Source organism: Echinococcus granulosus (genome assembly GCF_000524195.1).
Source record: "Echinococcus granulosus chromosome Unknown EG_S00058, whole genome shotgun sequence".
Lineage (NCBI taxonomy): Eukaryota > Metazoa > Platyhelminthes > Cestoda > Cyclophyllidea > Taeniidae > Echinococcus > Echinococcus granulosus.
The window spans coordinates 135,296-153,399 of record NW_020170438.1 but is presented as its reverse complement, the minus strand read 5'-3'; the positions used below and the strand labels follow the sequence as shown (position 1 = coordinate 153,399).

The following is an 18,104-nucleotide window of genomic DNA, read 5'->3' as shown; positions in this document are numbered from 1 at the left end:
GGCCATTAACAACCAAGTTGTCAACTCCTAACAGATTTAACTAATTCTAGCATCTTTGATTCCTAAATCCCCTGCCAAGTAGCTTAATTATAGTCACCCACCTTAAGTCTCGACTGCTTGAGACAGATTGTCTGATCTCGATGAGCCGCAAACGCTGTGACCTAGGAGAAGGGTTTTTGAGGGATCGAAAGAACTCACATCATTTACATTGTAGGCAGATCTTAGACTATTTGTATTCTTCTCCAGTGTAAAAACCGCAACCTGTTCAGTAGGCAATTTTACAAAAATTCTGCCATCCACTGGTTCGACCAGACTCAGTGGGTGCTGAGGAAATAAATGCAAATGCGAAAGCAGAGCAATTACGAACGTACTGATGCAAGATCAACAACGTTCCAAGTAGAAGAATTGGCGAATTGCAGCGAAAGGAGTATGGGTATATTATTTAACCTTTCGCCGATGCACGCAAGAACGGATTTTGAGAGAATACATCTGCAAGCAAAGGAAATGACCGAACTGAAGGAGGACGAATTACTTGTCCAAAAGAACGTCAGTAGGTGCATAAATTAATGAGTGGGATAAATCGAGTTCCGATTGTTCATCAGCACCCATATTCCACACCACCCTCGAAAGAATGTTCGGTAGACAAGAAGCAGAAGCAACCGCGATCAAGACCCCACTTTGTACAGTGGATGCAATGAGGTTGGAATATTGTGATAAGTCACTAAGTGCGTTAAGTTAAAAACCGAATTTCATCATACCTAGGAAGGGCCTTCACGCTTGATAATGCAGGTGGGCTAACATCCATTTTTATGAACTTGTCAGTTAGAACGACAAATAGACTTCCTTCCCCTTCATCACAAATTAGATTTCTAAGAATTGTTACTCTTTTCTGGAATATTTCGTTACCCATTCTGTGAGTCACTTTTAAAAGGAAATTCCGCAATCAAATGACCCGTCTTAGAACTCCACGCCCGCAGTAATGGTCTATACCTCAGAGAAAGAGTAAAGAGGTCTAGGAAAATGGTTAAAACAGTTATTCACACATTACATTTCTCACAGATATTAATGGACAAAAACCGCCCATCCTCCTCCAAAGCTTGACGCCATACTAAACTCAGTTAGTAGATAGAAAAAAATAGCAACCCAATGAGCCATTTCGCGCATCCAGAGCTCCTAATACATGGGACTCAGAACCCAAATAGAGGAAAGGATGTTTAGACCCGCGGTGACTGATGGCATAGTGCTCAGCGTTGCCGATGTACTGCTGTCTCCTGAGGTGATCAATTGGAATTAAGGAAGGTTTATTGCTAAAAATACCAATCAAATTTTCCAATTTGATCTTCGTGAAGACTGAGGGTGCTATAGAACAGCACAAAAAAGGTGATTATTCGTACCAACATAACCAGCAGCGACTGCCGTAACGCACGGACCACGCCCCACAGGCACCAATTTTAAAGTGCGCACAGGCATTTCCAATAACTAAAACTATGAGGTGGTTTACTTAACCATGGCTGCACATATTAGCAAAAATGTAGGATTTAAAAAACGAATCAAATTTCGTGCAACCAAGCCCGTTAGTATACATCACTTAATTCCTCAGATGCCGCGTATGGTATCGTCTATCATACCACGCATTTTTAATCTTGTGAGTATTTCCGCCTTTAATTAGAAAGAATACTCTCAGCCATTACACGGCGTGCAAAGTAATCTTGTCAGTGCTTGTCAAAATTTTTTCAGTATAATCATTGTTTGAGGACCTAACTTAAAGTGTCCCTAAAAATGTAAACTAGAAAGAAAACACTCTAAGTCATTCCAACTATAAATTTAGTAGGAATAGAGTGTAGTATCCTAACCCTTATTTGGTGTCATAACAAACCAAAGTGTTGGAATAGAATGCACATTACTGAAGTACAAATGGGAAAAGGTACTGGCAGGGCCCAGAGGCGGAAATTTGGGTGTAGAACCTATGTTCCTGTCAGAGAAGAAACGAGCAGACCAATCACACCACACGACTGAGAAGTTGTCAACATCCCTAACCTTTCACTCACTCCCCCTCTTACTTTAATCAATAGACATGACAAAACCACATCAGTCCCTGTGCTCTAAGAGTGTGAAGGCCAGGGAAGGGAAAATCAACGAGCCCCATCCTACACTTGTGATAGCGCCGGTGGACTTTGTCTCTTTCATGGATCACATGAACTTTGAAGAGCGGCTCAATACCTCTAAATCCAGCCTCTATCTCTATCCCCAGTGCCAAAAAATACACTTAATCCTCCGCCCTGCCGCATTCGACTCTGGCATCACTTACGATATCGACATTGATCAATGCTGCGCCACGTTGGCTCAACTCTTCATCGATCGGGAAGAACAAACTCTCACCTGGGACTTCTTCCTTCTTTTCCAAAAAGCTGACGAGGACGACGAAGAGTGCGCCAAGTATCTTCAACATCCAGCTGAGCGTGGTTTCAGTTGCTGTCTTCCAAACAAGGTCGTTAGCTGGTTGACCATCCAGTTCAGATATGGGGTCCGACCTCCCTTTATAGATGAGAAACTCTGCGGCATAAAGACCACCTCGCTCAGCCAACTCGTTAAGCACGCAACCAAGAAGCGGCAGGAACTATGAGCGACCCCGATCTACCATAAGCCCAAGACTGGTCAAACTTAACACCTCCGCATCTACCATAGGAAGTAGAACGCCGAAACTAAGATGGATGCGTTCCCCTTACCCCACATAAACGACTCACTAGACTCCTTACATGAGTCGACGTGGTTCTCCACCCTAGACTTGAAGTCGGAATATTGGCAAGTGGATGTGGCAGAAGTAGACAGAGAAAAAAACACCTTTTATACTGCCTTACGGGCTTTAGGAATTCCGAACGATGTCCTTTGGAATCCGTAATGCAGCGGCTACCTTCCAACGCCTGACGCAAACAACATTAATCGGCTTATGTCCAAACCATTGTATAATCTACTTGGATGGCATTCTCGTTTTTGGTAGAAATATTCGGGAGCATAGTGCCAACCGGAAACTAGTGTTGGATTGTCTGCAAGATGCAGGGTTAACTTTGAACCCGAAGGAGTGCCGTTTCCTGCAACGCTCGGTCACCTCCCTGGGACATACAGTCTCGTCGAATAGGATGGCATTCACCGAAGACCGTGCACAACAAGTGAGGACATGGTCTACACCAACCAGCCAGACGAAGGTTCGCAGTTTCCTAAGTCTGTCAAATTATTACTGGTGTCCCGTTAAAGGTTTTGCTAGGATCACCAGCTTGCCGCATAAATTAACCGAAAAGCTGAAGAAGAAGAAGAAGAACTTCAAGTGAGAGAAGAGCATGATAAAACGTTTAAAGAATTTAAGCTAGTGCTCTGCTTTGCGATGATTCTGATATTGCCAAACTTCGAATCGAGCGTATTTGTACTGGATACGGATGGGAGTAACGCGGGCGTGGGTAGTGGACTCTCATAAAGGGACGATAAAGGTAGAAAACACGTCATTTTCGACGCGAGTACCAGACTCAGTAAAAATGAGACAAAAAATCGCAACGCAACGTGAGCTGTTCATTATCCACTCAACGGCTAGACATTCCAAGCATTACCTGATAGCGAGGATGTCCACTGCTAGAACTGATCATCGGGCACTCACCTGGTTAAAAACAATGAAGGAGACCGATCGTTCAGTTGGACTCTGGTAAGAAGATCTGCAGCAATATGATTTTACAGTCCAATGCCGAAAAGGAAAAGGGCATGATAATGCGGATGCACTGTCCTGCAGGCCGAATGCAGCAGAAACAGTTGACGTTGTGATGCATACCATATTTTTGAGCGAGTCAACTAAACAACATTGGAGAAATACGCAGAGTACCGATTCTGACACGGCTCTGATAGACGAGAAGTTCCTGACATCCTTTTATAAGCCTACAGCGGGAGAGATGACATCGTTCAGCAAGGTGGCCAGACGAGTCTGGCAAGAATGATCGAAACTCTCTCTGGAGGATGAGGTTTTATGGTACCAAGAAGACGTCGAATCTCCTAAACGCCTGGGGTCCCTCGCTCGTTAGTGGAGACAATCCTTCAAGAGCTTCACGAGCGAATCAGTCACATGGATGAAAAGGAGACGTTAGCTCCCTCAAGGAAAAGACGATGGTGGCCTTTGCTCATCCCAGACGTACTAGTCTTCTGGCGAACCTCTACTACTTGCAGCAGCTTCAAAAGGACGCATCCCACAGCCATCACACCTCTGCAACCTATGCCTACAGGTTTCCCAAAAGAAAGAATAGGTACACTTTGGATTCTCCACGTGCCACTAAGAGGGGAAAGCGATATATTCTGGCTATGATAGACTACCTCACGAAAGTAGCCGATGCAGAACCCATGGAGCCACAAGATGCTTAAACGAATGCTCCAGTTTTCTTCAGTTGGTGGGTCTACCAGCATGAAGTGCCTGAATTCGTTCATAGCCATCAAGGTCCTGATCTCGGGGACACAATATTCACGCACGACGCCTGGGCATCCATAAGGCAATAGACAGGTGGAACGAACGAATCGCACTCCGATTGGACTACTGAAGGCCTTCACTAAAGACACACAACCAAGTTTAAGTCAAAGACGTGTCCTTCCTTCCTACAGATCTATGGTCTATACGCCAACGAGCACTTCTGTGTTCAAGATGCTCACAGGTAGCGAAGTGTGTCTCCCGACATCTTCCTGCCAAGCACCGACGAAGCAGCTAACAATGTTCCAGAGTACATACTGCGTCCAAAAGAAGGGGTGAGGAAAACTTCCAACATCACACGTAAGCATTTGCGACTGTCTTATACCAGGCAGAAGAAATATTGCGACCGACACAGCCGGACGAACGTCTACCGAGAAGGAGAATTAGTGCAAATTTACAGGCCGATTTCCCCACCTGGAAGACACCGCAAGTTTCATCACCCATGGAGCAAGGACCCATTTCAAGTGAAAGCGCTCTCACTTGCAAGCTGCACAACTACGTACCCCAGCCGGTAGCCGTTCAACAAGGACCACCACCGGTTGGATATGAAGAGGAGGATTGCGCTCCGACGAAAGACGGGAAACCACCGGATGGCAACTATGAAAGAAACTCGTAAGTCGTAGCACCGGAGTCAGTACTGAAAAGACTAGGGGACTACGCAATACTTTTGTTGCTTAAATGCTCCTTTCAAAGAGGAGGCGAGCAGACAAATCAAACCGCATGACTGAGGAGCCGTCAACATTCCTAACCTTGTACCCACTCCTCCATTTACTTTAAGCAATAAATATGACAAAACCCCATCACCCTTGGTGTTCCAAGAGCATGAGGGTCAAGGAAGAGGAGATCAACGAACCCCATCCTACATAAGTACCTGTTTGGTTAAATACAAGCCAACTGAGGACAAAATTACTGCCGCAACCTACGACTTACACTTCCCACTACGCAATAGTTAACATGATTATTTTTCTTACGCTTCAGAATAAATGAGGTATGCTCTTCAGGTCTTCTTTCCCTCAACGCAAATCGGATTTCCAGCCTTGATGGTTCCATGAATAATGCAGGGATGGAAAGGCAACTTCGAGGAGCACCCGTCACTCTGCCTGTTCCAAATTAGAGAATTCCTTTATAACTCGATGTAACGTGGGTGAATGTTACCTGCATACCTAATCCTCCCTCTACTTATGCTTTGACTCCGCCTAATCTGATAGCTTTCAATAGTAGCAAAATATTTTGATCGTCTTTTGAACAAAGCGATGTATGGTGCAACTGACGTCCATCGGATCTTAAAGTGAAACGTTCTTCAAAAAACCAATGAAAGCCTACGGATGAGTAATTTCTACTAAAAGGTACTTATCCACAATCAAAAAATAGTAGTTACTGGAAGGGAACTTCCCCTGTGAAGCCTAGATAAGAACATTAACAAGATTCTCAAGTAAGCTTAACAAGAAGTGTTGTAACAATTCCCATGCAGATGACCCTTTTTCATCATCCCTTTCTTTCACCACCTCATTTCTTTGAACCCTCGAATGCTGCGATGTCGCAGTAGCCACGAGGGACGGCTTCACCTTCGTTTCACGCTGGAACTCCACGTGGAGGGTTGAAAACATTGCTGTAAGTTCATCATAGGAGAGGCTTCGCCTTTCTGCTTCACCTCGAACTGTCTCATAAGTCGATACAACCTCCTCGTTCTCTTTAAGAATCTAAAACAAAATAATACTTTCTTCAAGTGGAAGTAGTTAAATATACAGGCCTTTCAGTCTCCAGAGACATCAATCACCACATATTAGTGGTGCTTGAGTCCATTAGCGTTATAGCTTGCCTGAGCTGAGGCTATGCTTAGTACATGGTAGTTGTAAAATGAATGTGAATGCATTGGGAGGCACGGATAATAATCACCCCAAACAGTGTTGGACAAACAAATGACAATAAGAATTATGCCACTGTCGAGTAAAAGAATGAGCCGAACAATTGGGGCTTTTGATGTCATAAAGGAAAACAAGTCCCAGGAAGGGAAAACGGCACCCACTTTTCTACATGGCTTCCCAACGCACTTTACATTTATCACAAATATTTACTTAGTGCCCAAAAAAGCTTCAAGAGAAGGGTAAATTACCGGTATGATTGAACGATCCTAGTAGGGTGTACAAAGTTTGGTAACAAGTGCACGATAAGCGTTTGTGAGCGATTTATCTCAAGTAGGGACTAATCTCAAGCAGAATTTTACGACAAAAGATTGCGTGGCGATTTCCCAGGATCGGATATTTCATGTGTTGGTTGAATGCTCACAGGAATGAACTAATGCTATGCTGTGGACTTGAAAGCCAGCCACCCCACGCATGATGCGGCAGCGGTTATACTGGTGGATGGATATATTCGACTTTGACGCTTCGCGCTGTTCCAAGCACAGAACACCACTTTTGGCTGTCATTTTGATTAACGGGGTTCGGATTGGCCTACATATAACACAATCATCGGGTGCTAGGGTGTTGTGGAACAAAAGTGGCACCGCCACGGTATCAGTAATTAATGTACGTATTCGTGAACCAAAAGTTCTGACTTGACTTGAGCGACACTTAGAAGAATCTTAGACTTGGTAAGGAAGGATAATGTAACAATTACTGAATGTTTAGTTGAACTGTATATTTAACTGCACAAACCCTTCAGTTTCAACAGCTTGTACTTCCGCTGTACAGCGCGACCGCCCAGTCACATCCACAGCCTCCCATAAACTCCAAGTAATTACGTATCTTCTAATTGATATGGCTTATTAAGTCTTCAAAGAGAACCAGGAATGAAAAAACATACCTGAATAAAGAAGTGGTGGTATTGCTGCTCCTCAGTGGCTAGTGATTCCGCACCGTTATCAGATTCAACAAATCCACTAGAGGGCGCGAAAACTACTATGAAAAGGGGTCTTCTAAAAGCTGCAGGCACGTAAAGCCTCTCCACACCCAGACCAGTTGAGGCGAGGGTGAAAGTTGGAATGGAAGACCAGTAGGTAGTGGTGGTGGCGTTGATTAATCGGTGTATCGACTTCACCTCCACAGGTGGGGAGATTACCTCCCAGGGTACAGGTGGATCGAGTTTCACCAATCGCGTTGTCTTTGACTGCAAGATGGAGAATAACAAGGCATCACTTTCGGTACGAATATAGGGGCTTGAATTTGATGGGTAAATGGATGGATATATTTGTAATGAATGGATAGACTACTGTTGTTAGATGCAAAATATTTGACTTTTCCTGATTAACTGTCGTCTCCAAGGTGGGTTGTTTATGAACCCCAGGAACTCACGTACTGAATTACGAATTGACATGTTTCCTAAGTGAAATCAATGCTAACATTCCGGTACGATTGGTGTCCCTTTGTGCGACAAGTGTGTAACCAGCTAGTAAACACTCTGTATGTCAGTCAATAGTTTGAATGCGAAGTTCCGATTTGGCAAGTAATTCTGTTTGTAAAATCCACCCCGTGACATGGGTGATTGGAGATGAGGTCAAGGTGGTAGACAACAATGAGCCATTTGAAACAGAACGACACGCTAAGAAAAACCACCAACAAGACAAAGAAGCTATCTAAGTAAAAGAATTGGTTAGTAGAGAATCCTGCTTCATTTACATAAGCTGTAAAACTTACCTTTAGAGAGAAGGAAGAGGATGAGTTTAAGAATTTTTCGATTTGAGGAATTCGGTGCCTAAAGTAATACAGGTCATCATCGGCTATCACGTAGAGATCCACGTCCTTTCCCTGAGGTATTGCCCGTACTTCCAGACTGGATGGTTCGTAGAGGACGTAGAACTGAGCATGACCCATTGGAAGGCGTCTGGAAATGTATAAGGGGAAGGAACAACAAATTTTCATGTTATCCAACAAAACTTTATGAAGAGCAATTGGAAATAGAAAGCCTCTAGCTCCGCTTTCCTCACATGGGTCCAAGAAGATAACTGAATAGACACTGACAAATGGAGCTTGCCAGAGAACCTCATTCAGCATTCATTCTCACCTCTATTTAACCCAGCAGATAATACAATATGAGGCATGCCACCAAAGTTCAACAAGATGCACCACTCTTGATAAGTGTGAAATAGTGTCAGGTGACCAAAAAGACCGCGCGGTTTTCGACATAGTTCGCTCCAGCGACTTGCTAAAACCTGCGGCAATCATTTAGTGGAACGCGGGCACAGCATTTCTTTTTTGGTACCCAATATTCTTTTTAATAGATTTTTAAAGAAATAACAAACAGCCATTAAACTGTTCTGGTACTAGAAAGACTGTTCCAGGAATAGCTCTGAAAGAACAACGAATCCAAGTCTTTAAGAGAAATAAGGGGAGGTATCTTAACAAGAACTCACTCTTTGTAGAAGCCTAATTCCAATGTCGAGTCATTAGATTTTTTATTCATACTCCAGTCCGAAATGGAATCCAGAAGGAGAATAAAAAGAAGGAGAGGAAGGAGTAGCTTTAGTGCTCCAATCCCATTCGTCTCTTGTCTTCCTTGCTGCTGAGGAGGAGGATCTGTCTAAAATCAGAGCTAACGTAGTTGAGAAGCCGAACAAAACAAAATTACAAGTGTGTAAGAAAAAAATAATAAAAATATGCGATTTATTTGATAATTGTGCCGTCACCGAGCAAATTTAAGAAGGAGCCAACAAAGGAAAAAGAAAAGGAGGGCAAAGAGGAAAAGTTGACAGTAGAGACCACAAGCACAGTAGCCCTGTTCGCGACGAATAAGACCGACTCGTCGCAGTGCCGAGCGAAGCATACCTTCAGAGCGCGCAAACATATCCGAAAGACTACCATCAAGGAAGGCATTCTGCTCACGCACTTCGTCTCCGATGCTCTTGGATAGCTCGCGCAGCAGATCGACCTTAACACAGAGTTCACCAGCCAGAGCTTCGTTGTCATCGGTGAGGACGCCGCGACGGTGGCTTCCCGAGTGCCCCCAATTGTGGCTGTACGAATTCATCCAGTTTTTTGCAATGAAGTCGCGTTAATAATACGAATGAAGCAATAACAAAGGGTACGTGAGGCGAAAACCACAGACTACGTCAAAGAAACGCCACGCACACCGATTTAGTAAACTAACGCGGTGTTAACCAACCAGAAAGCAAGCAAAAGGAAAGAGAAAGCAGTCCCTCGAAGAAATAAAATGAGAAGCAATTAAAATAAGTATTTAGCAACAAAGTTATTCACTTTAAAAACTAAAAGACTTTGAACCCGCAACTTTAGTAATAAATTCCTATTATTGATATTAGGTGCATTTTCTAAGGTTGTGAAAAATTAGAAATACGATGATGTAATACATTAGCTGTTCACCTTTCAGTTTTATTAAGGGTCGACCTTGTATTTTGGCGGCTGAATCTTCTTCATATAGGCTGGCCTCTTTGCCATGCTATTAGCCCTAGGGCTCATGGTATGTTGAGCATATATGTTCTACCCGGGCATTGCGTCTTCTTTTGTCCTTAGGGAAGTCCAAATGCAACACTAGCTTGACCCTTTAGTTACCTACGTCTGAGTATTTGTATTTTTAGTAAAGCGACCTAAATACATCCTTTGTGCATGCACAATATGAAGCGAGACTTATCGGTCTCCGCTTCCCTATTCCCAACATTCTTAGACAAGCCCGGTTGATTCGCTTTTGGCATCTTTATTAAAGGTGACAAGATGGAGAGGGAAAATACAATGTTCAAGAAGGAGGGGAGCTGTAGTCGCTAGGTACAGGGGAGTACAATCCGACCACTAGATTCCAATTTTCTGCTCGCCTCCTCCCTAAAAGGTCCACTAAAACAACGTAAGTATTACAACAATCTATTGTACCCACGTGAACACCAAAGTAGTGTAATACGATAGTGGTTTATTCGTCAGTGACGGTGAGGCGTTGCTTTTGTACTTTGAGTTAGCCCTCTTGTACCTCTGGGTGGGCTGGCCTTCGGGCCATGCCAATATCCCAAACATTTTCTCTGTGCTGAATATACATTCTGCTCGAGTATTGTGTCTTCTTTTGTTTTCAGGGAGTCCCCGGACACCACAGTAGGACAAATAATGAATATTTTGAAACTCGTCTACTGTTTGTACTTTTTTAACCATTAAGATTAAAAAATGCGCGCCTCACATTTTAACAAAAAATTTTGAAACATCGTACGTTATTTTGTCATAAGCGTTAGTGAGTTTGGGGGCATGAGACGATTTAAAAAAATAGGACTTCACAAACGAAAAACACCCTGCTTTTTCTGCATCATCACCAATTAATAGCTACAGAAGCAATTTCTCAGTGTTTTGAACCATACTGCTTTAGCATTTTCGGAAACAGCATAGAAATCGGGTACCACAATTCGCTCATTAATTGTTTTTGCACACACAAGCACATTGAACATACAGTGAGGCCCTGTGCTGCTGGCATGGCTCAGAGCCCACCCTCCCCGATGAAGGTGCAATGGCCAAGGCTCAAAGTAGCCCTTCCCCAAATCTGAGACTCTAACCGACAACTGACTTATAACGGTTTAAGTCCTAAAAATGCTGGCATTGCGCATAATTCCGTGAAAAGATTTATATGACTGACTCTAAAACAGAGTAACTGATTAGTTATTTTATTGTTGCTCATCTAGCTTTCTAAAACACTATTCCATTGATATTTGTCAAGATCTTCAATAATACCTAATTCTTTGGGGTAATAATAAATTATGTGCGCTAATTGTTATAGAGGATTGGTTTCAAGCTGTCCGTTTAATAAAACCAAAGCATCCAATAGGATCCTTAGGTTAGGGAGCCGGTCGTGATTTCGTTTTTAGTTTAATTTTAGCTGGTACCAGTACCTGTTGAGTCGGCAATTTTTATCATTTTGTGTTTTATGAGCACGAGAGACACATTGGTTTTGTGTGGTTTTACTTCTTAACTCTTACTTTCTAGCTGCATGGAAGGTGGTGATTTGAAAGATCTCCCTGACGTTGAAATGCTTTATCTAAGTGGGACGATCAATCAACGTACCCATCGGTACCCCCATTGCATTGTATGGACACCTCTTCCCATCATTACGTACGGGAATTGATACAAAGTTACTCTAAGTCCATGTCTTTAGGTGGCTATTTCCTTTGATTGGGCATGTTGGCATCACTAACTCAAAGGGCGTCATTTACGACTTCGCTGGGCCCTACTGCATCTGTGTGAGTTCTCCATCATTTCGTTTGAATCCTTCGTGGTCAATGATACTTTGGAGTCCGGATTTCTGTGCCATCTTGTGCTCATCTAAACCTCTTTTCTCCATTCTCGTAGTTATTCCAGATTCTTGAAAAGCTTTTCGTTTTAAATCTTGGGTATCATTCTCATTTTTTAAATCCGCTGGGCACTTTCATCATCTAGGTGATCATTTACGTGGAAAACCACTCCCATTTACCAACTTCCCCCTAACCCTTCTTGTCGATGGTAATATTGACTCTATCATCTTATGTGACTGGCCCCAAGTGCTTGAATCGTTTTTTAGAATGCATTTTTCCAAATATTCCATCTCTTTGTTTTGGATTATAAGCTCTCTTCATTCTTGCCTAGATCGCTTTCTATCATGCTTGCGGTCATGATCTATGCTTAAAGTCGATCTTCATTGTGATCAACCAAAAAATGAAATGGGAAATTTACACATGGTTATTTTGCAGCGTGGTGGCCTAAAAACGGGTTCATAAATGAAATATCGTTTTCCTGCAATAGTATCTTGTCCTTGGGGATTTTTGCAGTGGCACGGAAACTGTCCAGAGGGCGAACAAAACCCGTGCTACCGTGAATTTGGGTGGATATATCCATCATGTGTCTTCTGTTAGGCACTTTAAACCCTGGATTTCGTGATAAATACTGAATGACACGATAAAATTTAGAATAAATAGAAAGGTTTCAAACGCTTTCATGTGGTCATGTTCCTCAATTTTTAAGTTATTGCGAGTCAAGATATTCCCTTATGTTGATTTAAGCCCTTTTGTTCAGAATCAGTTCACTTCCGTCATATTTTCTGTTAATTATGCTACATTTTAAGAACTTGTTTTTCAAAGCTAGGACTCGTTTAGCCCAAATTTTATGGGGTAGTATCTCTCGCCCTACCAGATCTCCCCATTTTTAAGTTCGTGTGCTGCTGTGTGGTCTTTTACTGTCCTTTAAGGATAGGACTTTCTTCAGGCTTATCGACTTGCCCCAATTTGTTTCTGGAGAAGTTTCTCTTGCACATCCGAGTTGTGCTGAGCAAATTTTGTTACCTTCAGCAGAAAATTTGTAGTTAGTGATTTTACCTTCAGAACTGTAACCCACTGGACCGTTTCGGGACGATTATTGACACCTTTTCGCTATTTCTTACCGCAAGTCAACCAACAGAAAACTTCCACGATCTTTGCAGTTGGGTGTGATTCATTATTTTAAGGTACTTGTAAGGAATAGAGGGACTTTCTCACCGCATTGTATCCTGCTCCGATTGGCAGAATCATTCTGTTTTCGCTATACCTCAAGATACTATACACACTGGGAAAGCCTTTTGTAGCTCTGGGATCTAGTCCAACTCTGTTTTTAAAGCAGACAATTTTGGGTCACATCCACCAGGTTCAACGGAAACTTTAGGAAACTTCATGATTTTAAAATGGCAAGAGGCTTTTAGAGGAAATACCAAAGAACATCGTACTGATAAACTGACAATTATCCGTAGCTTACAATGATTGCAAGTCATTTGAATTATGGTTTTTGGAAAACTCACGGACTTTCTTTGTTCCACCGATGCTGTAAGTTCGGTACTCAGGTTTCTGTGAATATGAGGTGGTTATCAGTTTTCTTTTAACCTCAGCAGATGGGTATAAAGTATTCAGAATTCAACTGTTGTTCTCTGTTTGTATTACAGTATTGTAAGTAGGTGTCCTTGAGACAACCGAATCTACTTCCTTTAATCGAGATACTGTATTGCTTCTGGATTTGAGGAAATTTCTGTTAATATTAGTTTTCATTATGCACATCAGTGTTTTATTCTTTTTGGCATGAAACTTGTTCCACTGTCTCACGATTGCTGATTTTGTTGCTGTTTTTTGCTGCTCTCAGGAAGACAACATGGGGTTTGGGTGGCCGACGCGTTACCTCCGGTTGAATATGGAGTCAGTAGGTGGAGCGGAGAATTGGGACAGAGCTGTGCACGAGGCAAACACGGAGTACAAGGGACGCATGGTGAGTACTTTCTTTTTCGAACCAAAGAAGTTCCATTTGTAGCTGTTTTTTTTGATTGAGCTTTTAAGGTAGAAGAAATTGCATTCACCTCAGGTTCATTCACCTAGGTGAGATACGTCTACCCCTTTCAGCTCCTTTCATCCATCCTCCGAAATTTATCTGTCAATGCATTTATTAATCCACCCATTCATCCTTCCCAGATCTACACGGGAAGATCGGATTCGTGTATCTACTCACCCACTTATTGTAGCAACCCTGGTTTATCGAGTTGTCCTTTCAGTCTGCTTACCACTTTACCCACCTATCCTATGGCTGTTAATGGCCCTTGGATTGTTGCTGGACATCACTTTGGACGTTTCAAACATAGTAGATTGGAAATAAGTATCAGTCATCCACTCGCCATCTGCATCTCAAATATGCGAAGCAGCCTTCTTACCCGATGCCGGAGATCGCGCATTTTTTTGTGTTTTTTATCGGTTTATTAATAACTGGCTGCACCCGATGAAGTGTTGCAGACAGATTTACTGAGTTTAAAACACATTAATAAGTATAAAATGATCTTTGTCCAAGATTAATTGAGCGTTTTTTGCTTTTGTGCAGCGGTTGAACAGGTAATTTCGGTAGAGTGTCGGCGCTAGGCTGGAGCTGTAAAACGTCTTGATTGTGGTTGTGAAATTTCTTCAGATACCCTGGTAACGAGTACGTTGGCTGGGAAGCAGTTCTTTTCCAAAAGAATGGAGAGTAAGGAATGATTTGTCTCATGCTCTTCCCTTTGCCTTGCAGCACAACCTCTGTTGCGACAACTGTCATTGTCACGTGGCTCTTGCTCTGAACTTAATGGGCTATGGTGGATCGACTGCGTGGAATATGTACTCAATTGGCATGATGGTGGCTTTTCGGAGCAAATTTCTTGGGTAAGAGAAGGAGAGTAAAAGCCGTCCTATCCTTGAACTACCTTTTTCCCACAAGATCACGAATTTCGAGGCGGTTTAGTGGGGAAAGAACTCATTCAAATCGTTTTTCTGCTGCAAATCGGGCAGTCACAATATTTAAATTTTCGGCTTTTTGGGTCTAGATTTCCCAAATCATGTTGAAATCTTACATTTTGATGGCTGAGCAGTGACTTCAATGATGACGTCGGTTCGTGCTTTTTTTGCAAAGTATACTAGGCAATGATTTTTCGAGGTAAACATTTGACTTAATTTGACTCCGGGCATATTGTCTTTGTGAAGGCTGTTACACCTTCCTAAGAGGCCTCATGAGAAGCCTTGAAGATTGTCAATGTCTAATTCTGCACTGGTGAATCCATTTGTCGGTGTTATTAGCTCCTTTATCCACTTAAGCCTCTCTGTCGGCAGCTATTCCACCACACTGCTGGCTTCGGGCGTATACTGACATGTCACTCACGGTTGGCTTTCTCAAACCTCTTCAGCTATTAATTCTTGAGAATCGATTTATGAAAACAGAAGTTTTGTTTCATTTCTCATGGATCGGATTGTCGCTGATTGGACTTCCGGCGCTTTCTGCGTCCATTTCATTAGTGCAACCACTTTTGAACTTTTCGACCCACCCATAGATGAATTTCTGAAGGGGGAACTTCGTCTTCATGCTGTGCATATATGCCTGGGAAGGTGAATTTGTCTTTTCAGCAATTTCAGGGGTTTGAAAGAGGGCTGCACTTCCTTCTTAGTGGAGCTTATGTTAGATAAAACTACTCACATGACAAAGTAGGACAAGACCAGTTTCTCCTTCTCTCATCTTGTACTTCTTGGTAATTAGGGCCTAGGTTTTTAATGAACTTTCTTCCCTTAAGTACGTAGATGTCTCTAGTGGGAGGAAGCCTGCTTTCGTTAGTGAAGCGAGTTTTGGGCAAATGAAGTTTAAATCTCTTCTAAATCTTTGCACAACTTGTTAAGGTCATATGGCTCTTCTATGCGTGATCTTTTTTGGATAAATTATCTGATTTTTTCTGTTCCTTTTTAGATTCCTTTCGGTCCTCAAGACCTTCGGCCCCTTTTTGATGTTATTATTCCTTATTATTATCCTAATCATTATTCTCTAATTCAGTTCTTGTAAACTGTTGCCAAATTTGACTTCATCATATTTTTCATTTTCTCGATGTTAATCTTATCAGTTGCGTGCGTTTCATTTTTGTTATAGTCCATTTCTTACGTATATCCATCGTTGCAAATTTCCTTTGCAATAATATTTACAGGTTAAATAAAGATTCCAAGAGTTTGAAAACTAGTATGAGAGACATTTGGGGGTCTTAGAAGTGTGGCAAAGGTGAAATAAAGTTTCTACTGACATTTTTTAGTAAATATTTTTACCAAGGATTTTTTCTGCTTCCCACTGAATGCTTCATTTGAAGCTAATTCCCTCAAAATGCGACCCTTTGAGCTACCTAGTTGATAAACAGCATGGAAACTGATTAAGGAGCCTATGCTAGGGGAGCAATGGCCGCGTTCGCTGTTGCGTTCATTGGAACTAATGGGTGTTGCCTCGTAAAGTCCCGCGCTTACGTTGTCAATCGTCCCCTATTCATTCTACTTTGATCCGAAATCCCGCAGATAGGTACAAAATGCATACACAACGGAATAGTGAATGCGTTGATGTAAGTTTGTAGTTCTATGCGAGTCTATTTTATGAAGGAGTAAGCAGTGCGGTCGTTGCTAAAATAGCGTATTTTTACGATTTCGTTTCGACATCTGCTTTAATATTTAGCTAAATTAGGGAACCAGTGGTGAATAAATCCTTATGAATGTTTAGGCAATGTCATATTTAGATCACAAATAACGCTTCAAATATTCAGTTGATTGGTTGAGTAGGGAGGAATGGATTGATAGGCGAGTGGGCTTAGGATGTATTCTGGATGGATGCATGGAAGTGTTTATTTACGATTTCCATTAAAACATGTTCTTTCAAGTCTTTTAGTGTTGGGGACAAATTGTTTAAAGTGCTTAGTGACTGGCTTGCCTGTTATCTTTCCGATTTTAGATAACAACATTTAATTTGATGCAAGCCTTGCAGAGCATTTGATTCCTTCTCTTTTGTAGGAAATTATGATGAGTTGACCACTTTAGAATTTGATATAGTCTTACCCCCTTCGTAATGGTTGTAGCATCTCCTATCCTCCTCCTCACTTCTCTCTCTCCCGTCCCAATCTCTCTCATGCTCACCCACTGCTATTTTTTCCACCTTACTCTACCTCTTTGATGATAGTTATGATGAGGAGTGTGATTAATCCTCTTCTTTCCTCTACTTCGCGTGTGTTTGTGACTATTTGCACACAAAGGACTACTTTTCCTCCGTCAATTCCCGATTGGGGTGGAAAATGGGTTCCTTGTTCCCCTTAAACCGTTTACGTCGCGAAAAGTCTCCTTGAATCAACCTAAGTTCTCAAAGGTTTCTCCGAATTACCACTGCAAAATTAGGCAAATTTAATTCAAATCTTTCAATGTTCCTTTTATCAGTAACTCTTTAGAACCCCTTCTTTTATAGGAACATTGTTGTGACGGAGGCCGCGCATTTTGTCCACTACTCTAACACATCTTGAAAAGCAATTCCAATTTTAAATCCACAGTGGAGCAAAAGCTTTATTCGTTTGTTTTTTGTAGTATCTTCAAACAAAACGCAAATTTCTTTGATAGCTTTATTGCAATTACTACCGGTGTTTCACCTCTGCCACCTACGCTACTCCTCTTCCAAGACCTCCATAAGTATACAACAAAGCTCCCTCCAGGAGTAAATGCGACACAATGGTCAATAGCTCTAGTGTTAAACTTCCACACCTATCAGTAAAGCAGTCTTGTTCCTTGAAACTCTTCATGAAGCATCGATGAAGACAATGTAATGAAATTGTACCACAGCGAGAATGCTCTCTGATTGGTTTTGCGGTGCAACATTCCAGGAAAATCAACGTGATCTACTTACATATATACAAATAAGTCAAGCGGAGATCTCTTGGCTTTTCATAAGGGGAATGGGTAGATATCCATCCACAAAAAGTTTTATCACTACATGCTACCATCTTGATTAATAGTGCCTCCAAAGGGCAACAAAAGCAATGCGAGCTACCCGCTGGCACTCTTGATGGAGCACACTTGTCACTGACAACAGTGTGTAAGATCCCTCTCTATTCTAACTGCTGATGAAGATTTTCCATTTGACTAACCTTTTCCCTCCCTCCCTTCCTTCCCCCTCCCCAATGCCATTCAGTAAACCTATTAGAGGTCGCACTTTGGCCGATTGTCGTGCTTAACTGGAAGATTTGGCTTTGGGAAGGGCTCAGTTAATTTGCAACAATCGCATTCCTCCATATTTTGGAAAAATAGGTGGTTAACAGATCTCAGGTCTAGAGTGGAGTAATTTTCTGCAGACTTATTCCCCTGATATCTATTTCCTATTATTACGGGCATTAACAATTCGAC

At 42.1% G+C, this 18,104-nt stretch overlaps 3 protein-coding genes across 3 annotated transcripts; 2 read left to right on the top strand and 1 right to left on the bottom strand. All coding sequences in view use genetic code 11, as the record gives it.

Moving 5' to 3' along the window:
* Positions 1–2,074: 2,074 nt before the first annotated feature.
* Positions 2,075–5,448, top strand: EGR_06501 (Retrovirus-related Pol polyprotein from transposon 297; the record flags this gene model as incomplete). Its single annotated transcript, XM_024495750.1, has 4 exons — positions 2,075–2,491; positions 2,868–3,203; positions 4,896–5,107; positions 5,274–5,448. The coding sequence occupies 4 exons, from the start codon at positions 2,075–2,077 to the stop codon at positions 5,446–5,448; spliced, it is 1,140 nt and encodes a 379-aa protein (XP_024349814.1).
* Positions 5,449–5,898: 450 nt separating this feature from the next.
* Positions 5,899–9,460, bottom strand: EGR_06500 (golgi snare bet1-related protein; the record flags this gene model as incomplete). The annotated part of the gene is made up of 4 exons (XM_024495749.1): positions 5,899–6,195; positions 7,301–7,603; positions 8,131–8,317; positions 9,120–9,460. The coding sequence occupies 4 exons, from the start codon at positions 9,458–9,460 to the stop codon at positions 5,899–5,901; spliced, it is 1,128 nt and encodes a 375-aa protein (XP_024349813.1).
* Positions 9,461–11,341: 1,881 nt separating this feature from the next.
* On the top strand, positions 11,342–15,736 carry EGR_06499 (Transmembrane protein 222; the record flags this gene model as incomplete). The annotated part of the gene is made up of 6 exons (XM_024495748.1): positions 11,342–11,367; positions 11,401–11,526; positions 11,570–11,654; positions 13,552–13,674; positions 14,458–14,588; positions 15,658–15,736. The coding sequence occupies 6 exons, from the start codon at positions 11,342–11,344 to the stop codon at positions 15,734–15,736; spliced, it is 570 nt and encodes a 189-aa protein (XP_024349812.1).
* Positions 15,737–18,104: the final 2,368 nt, after the last annotated feature.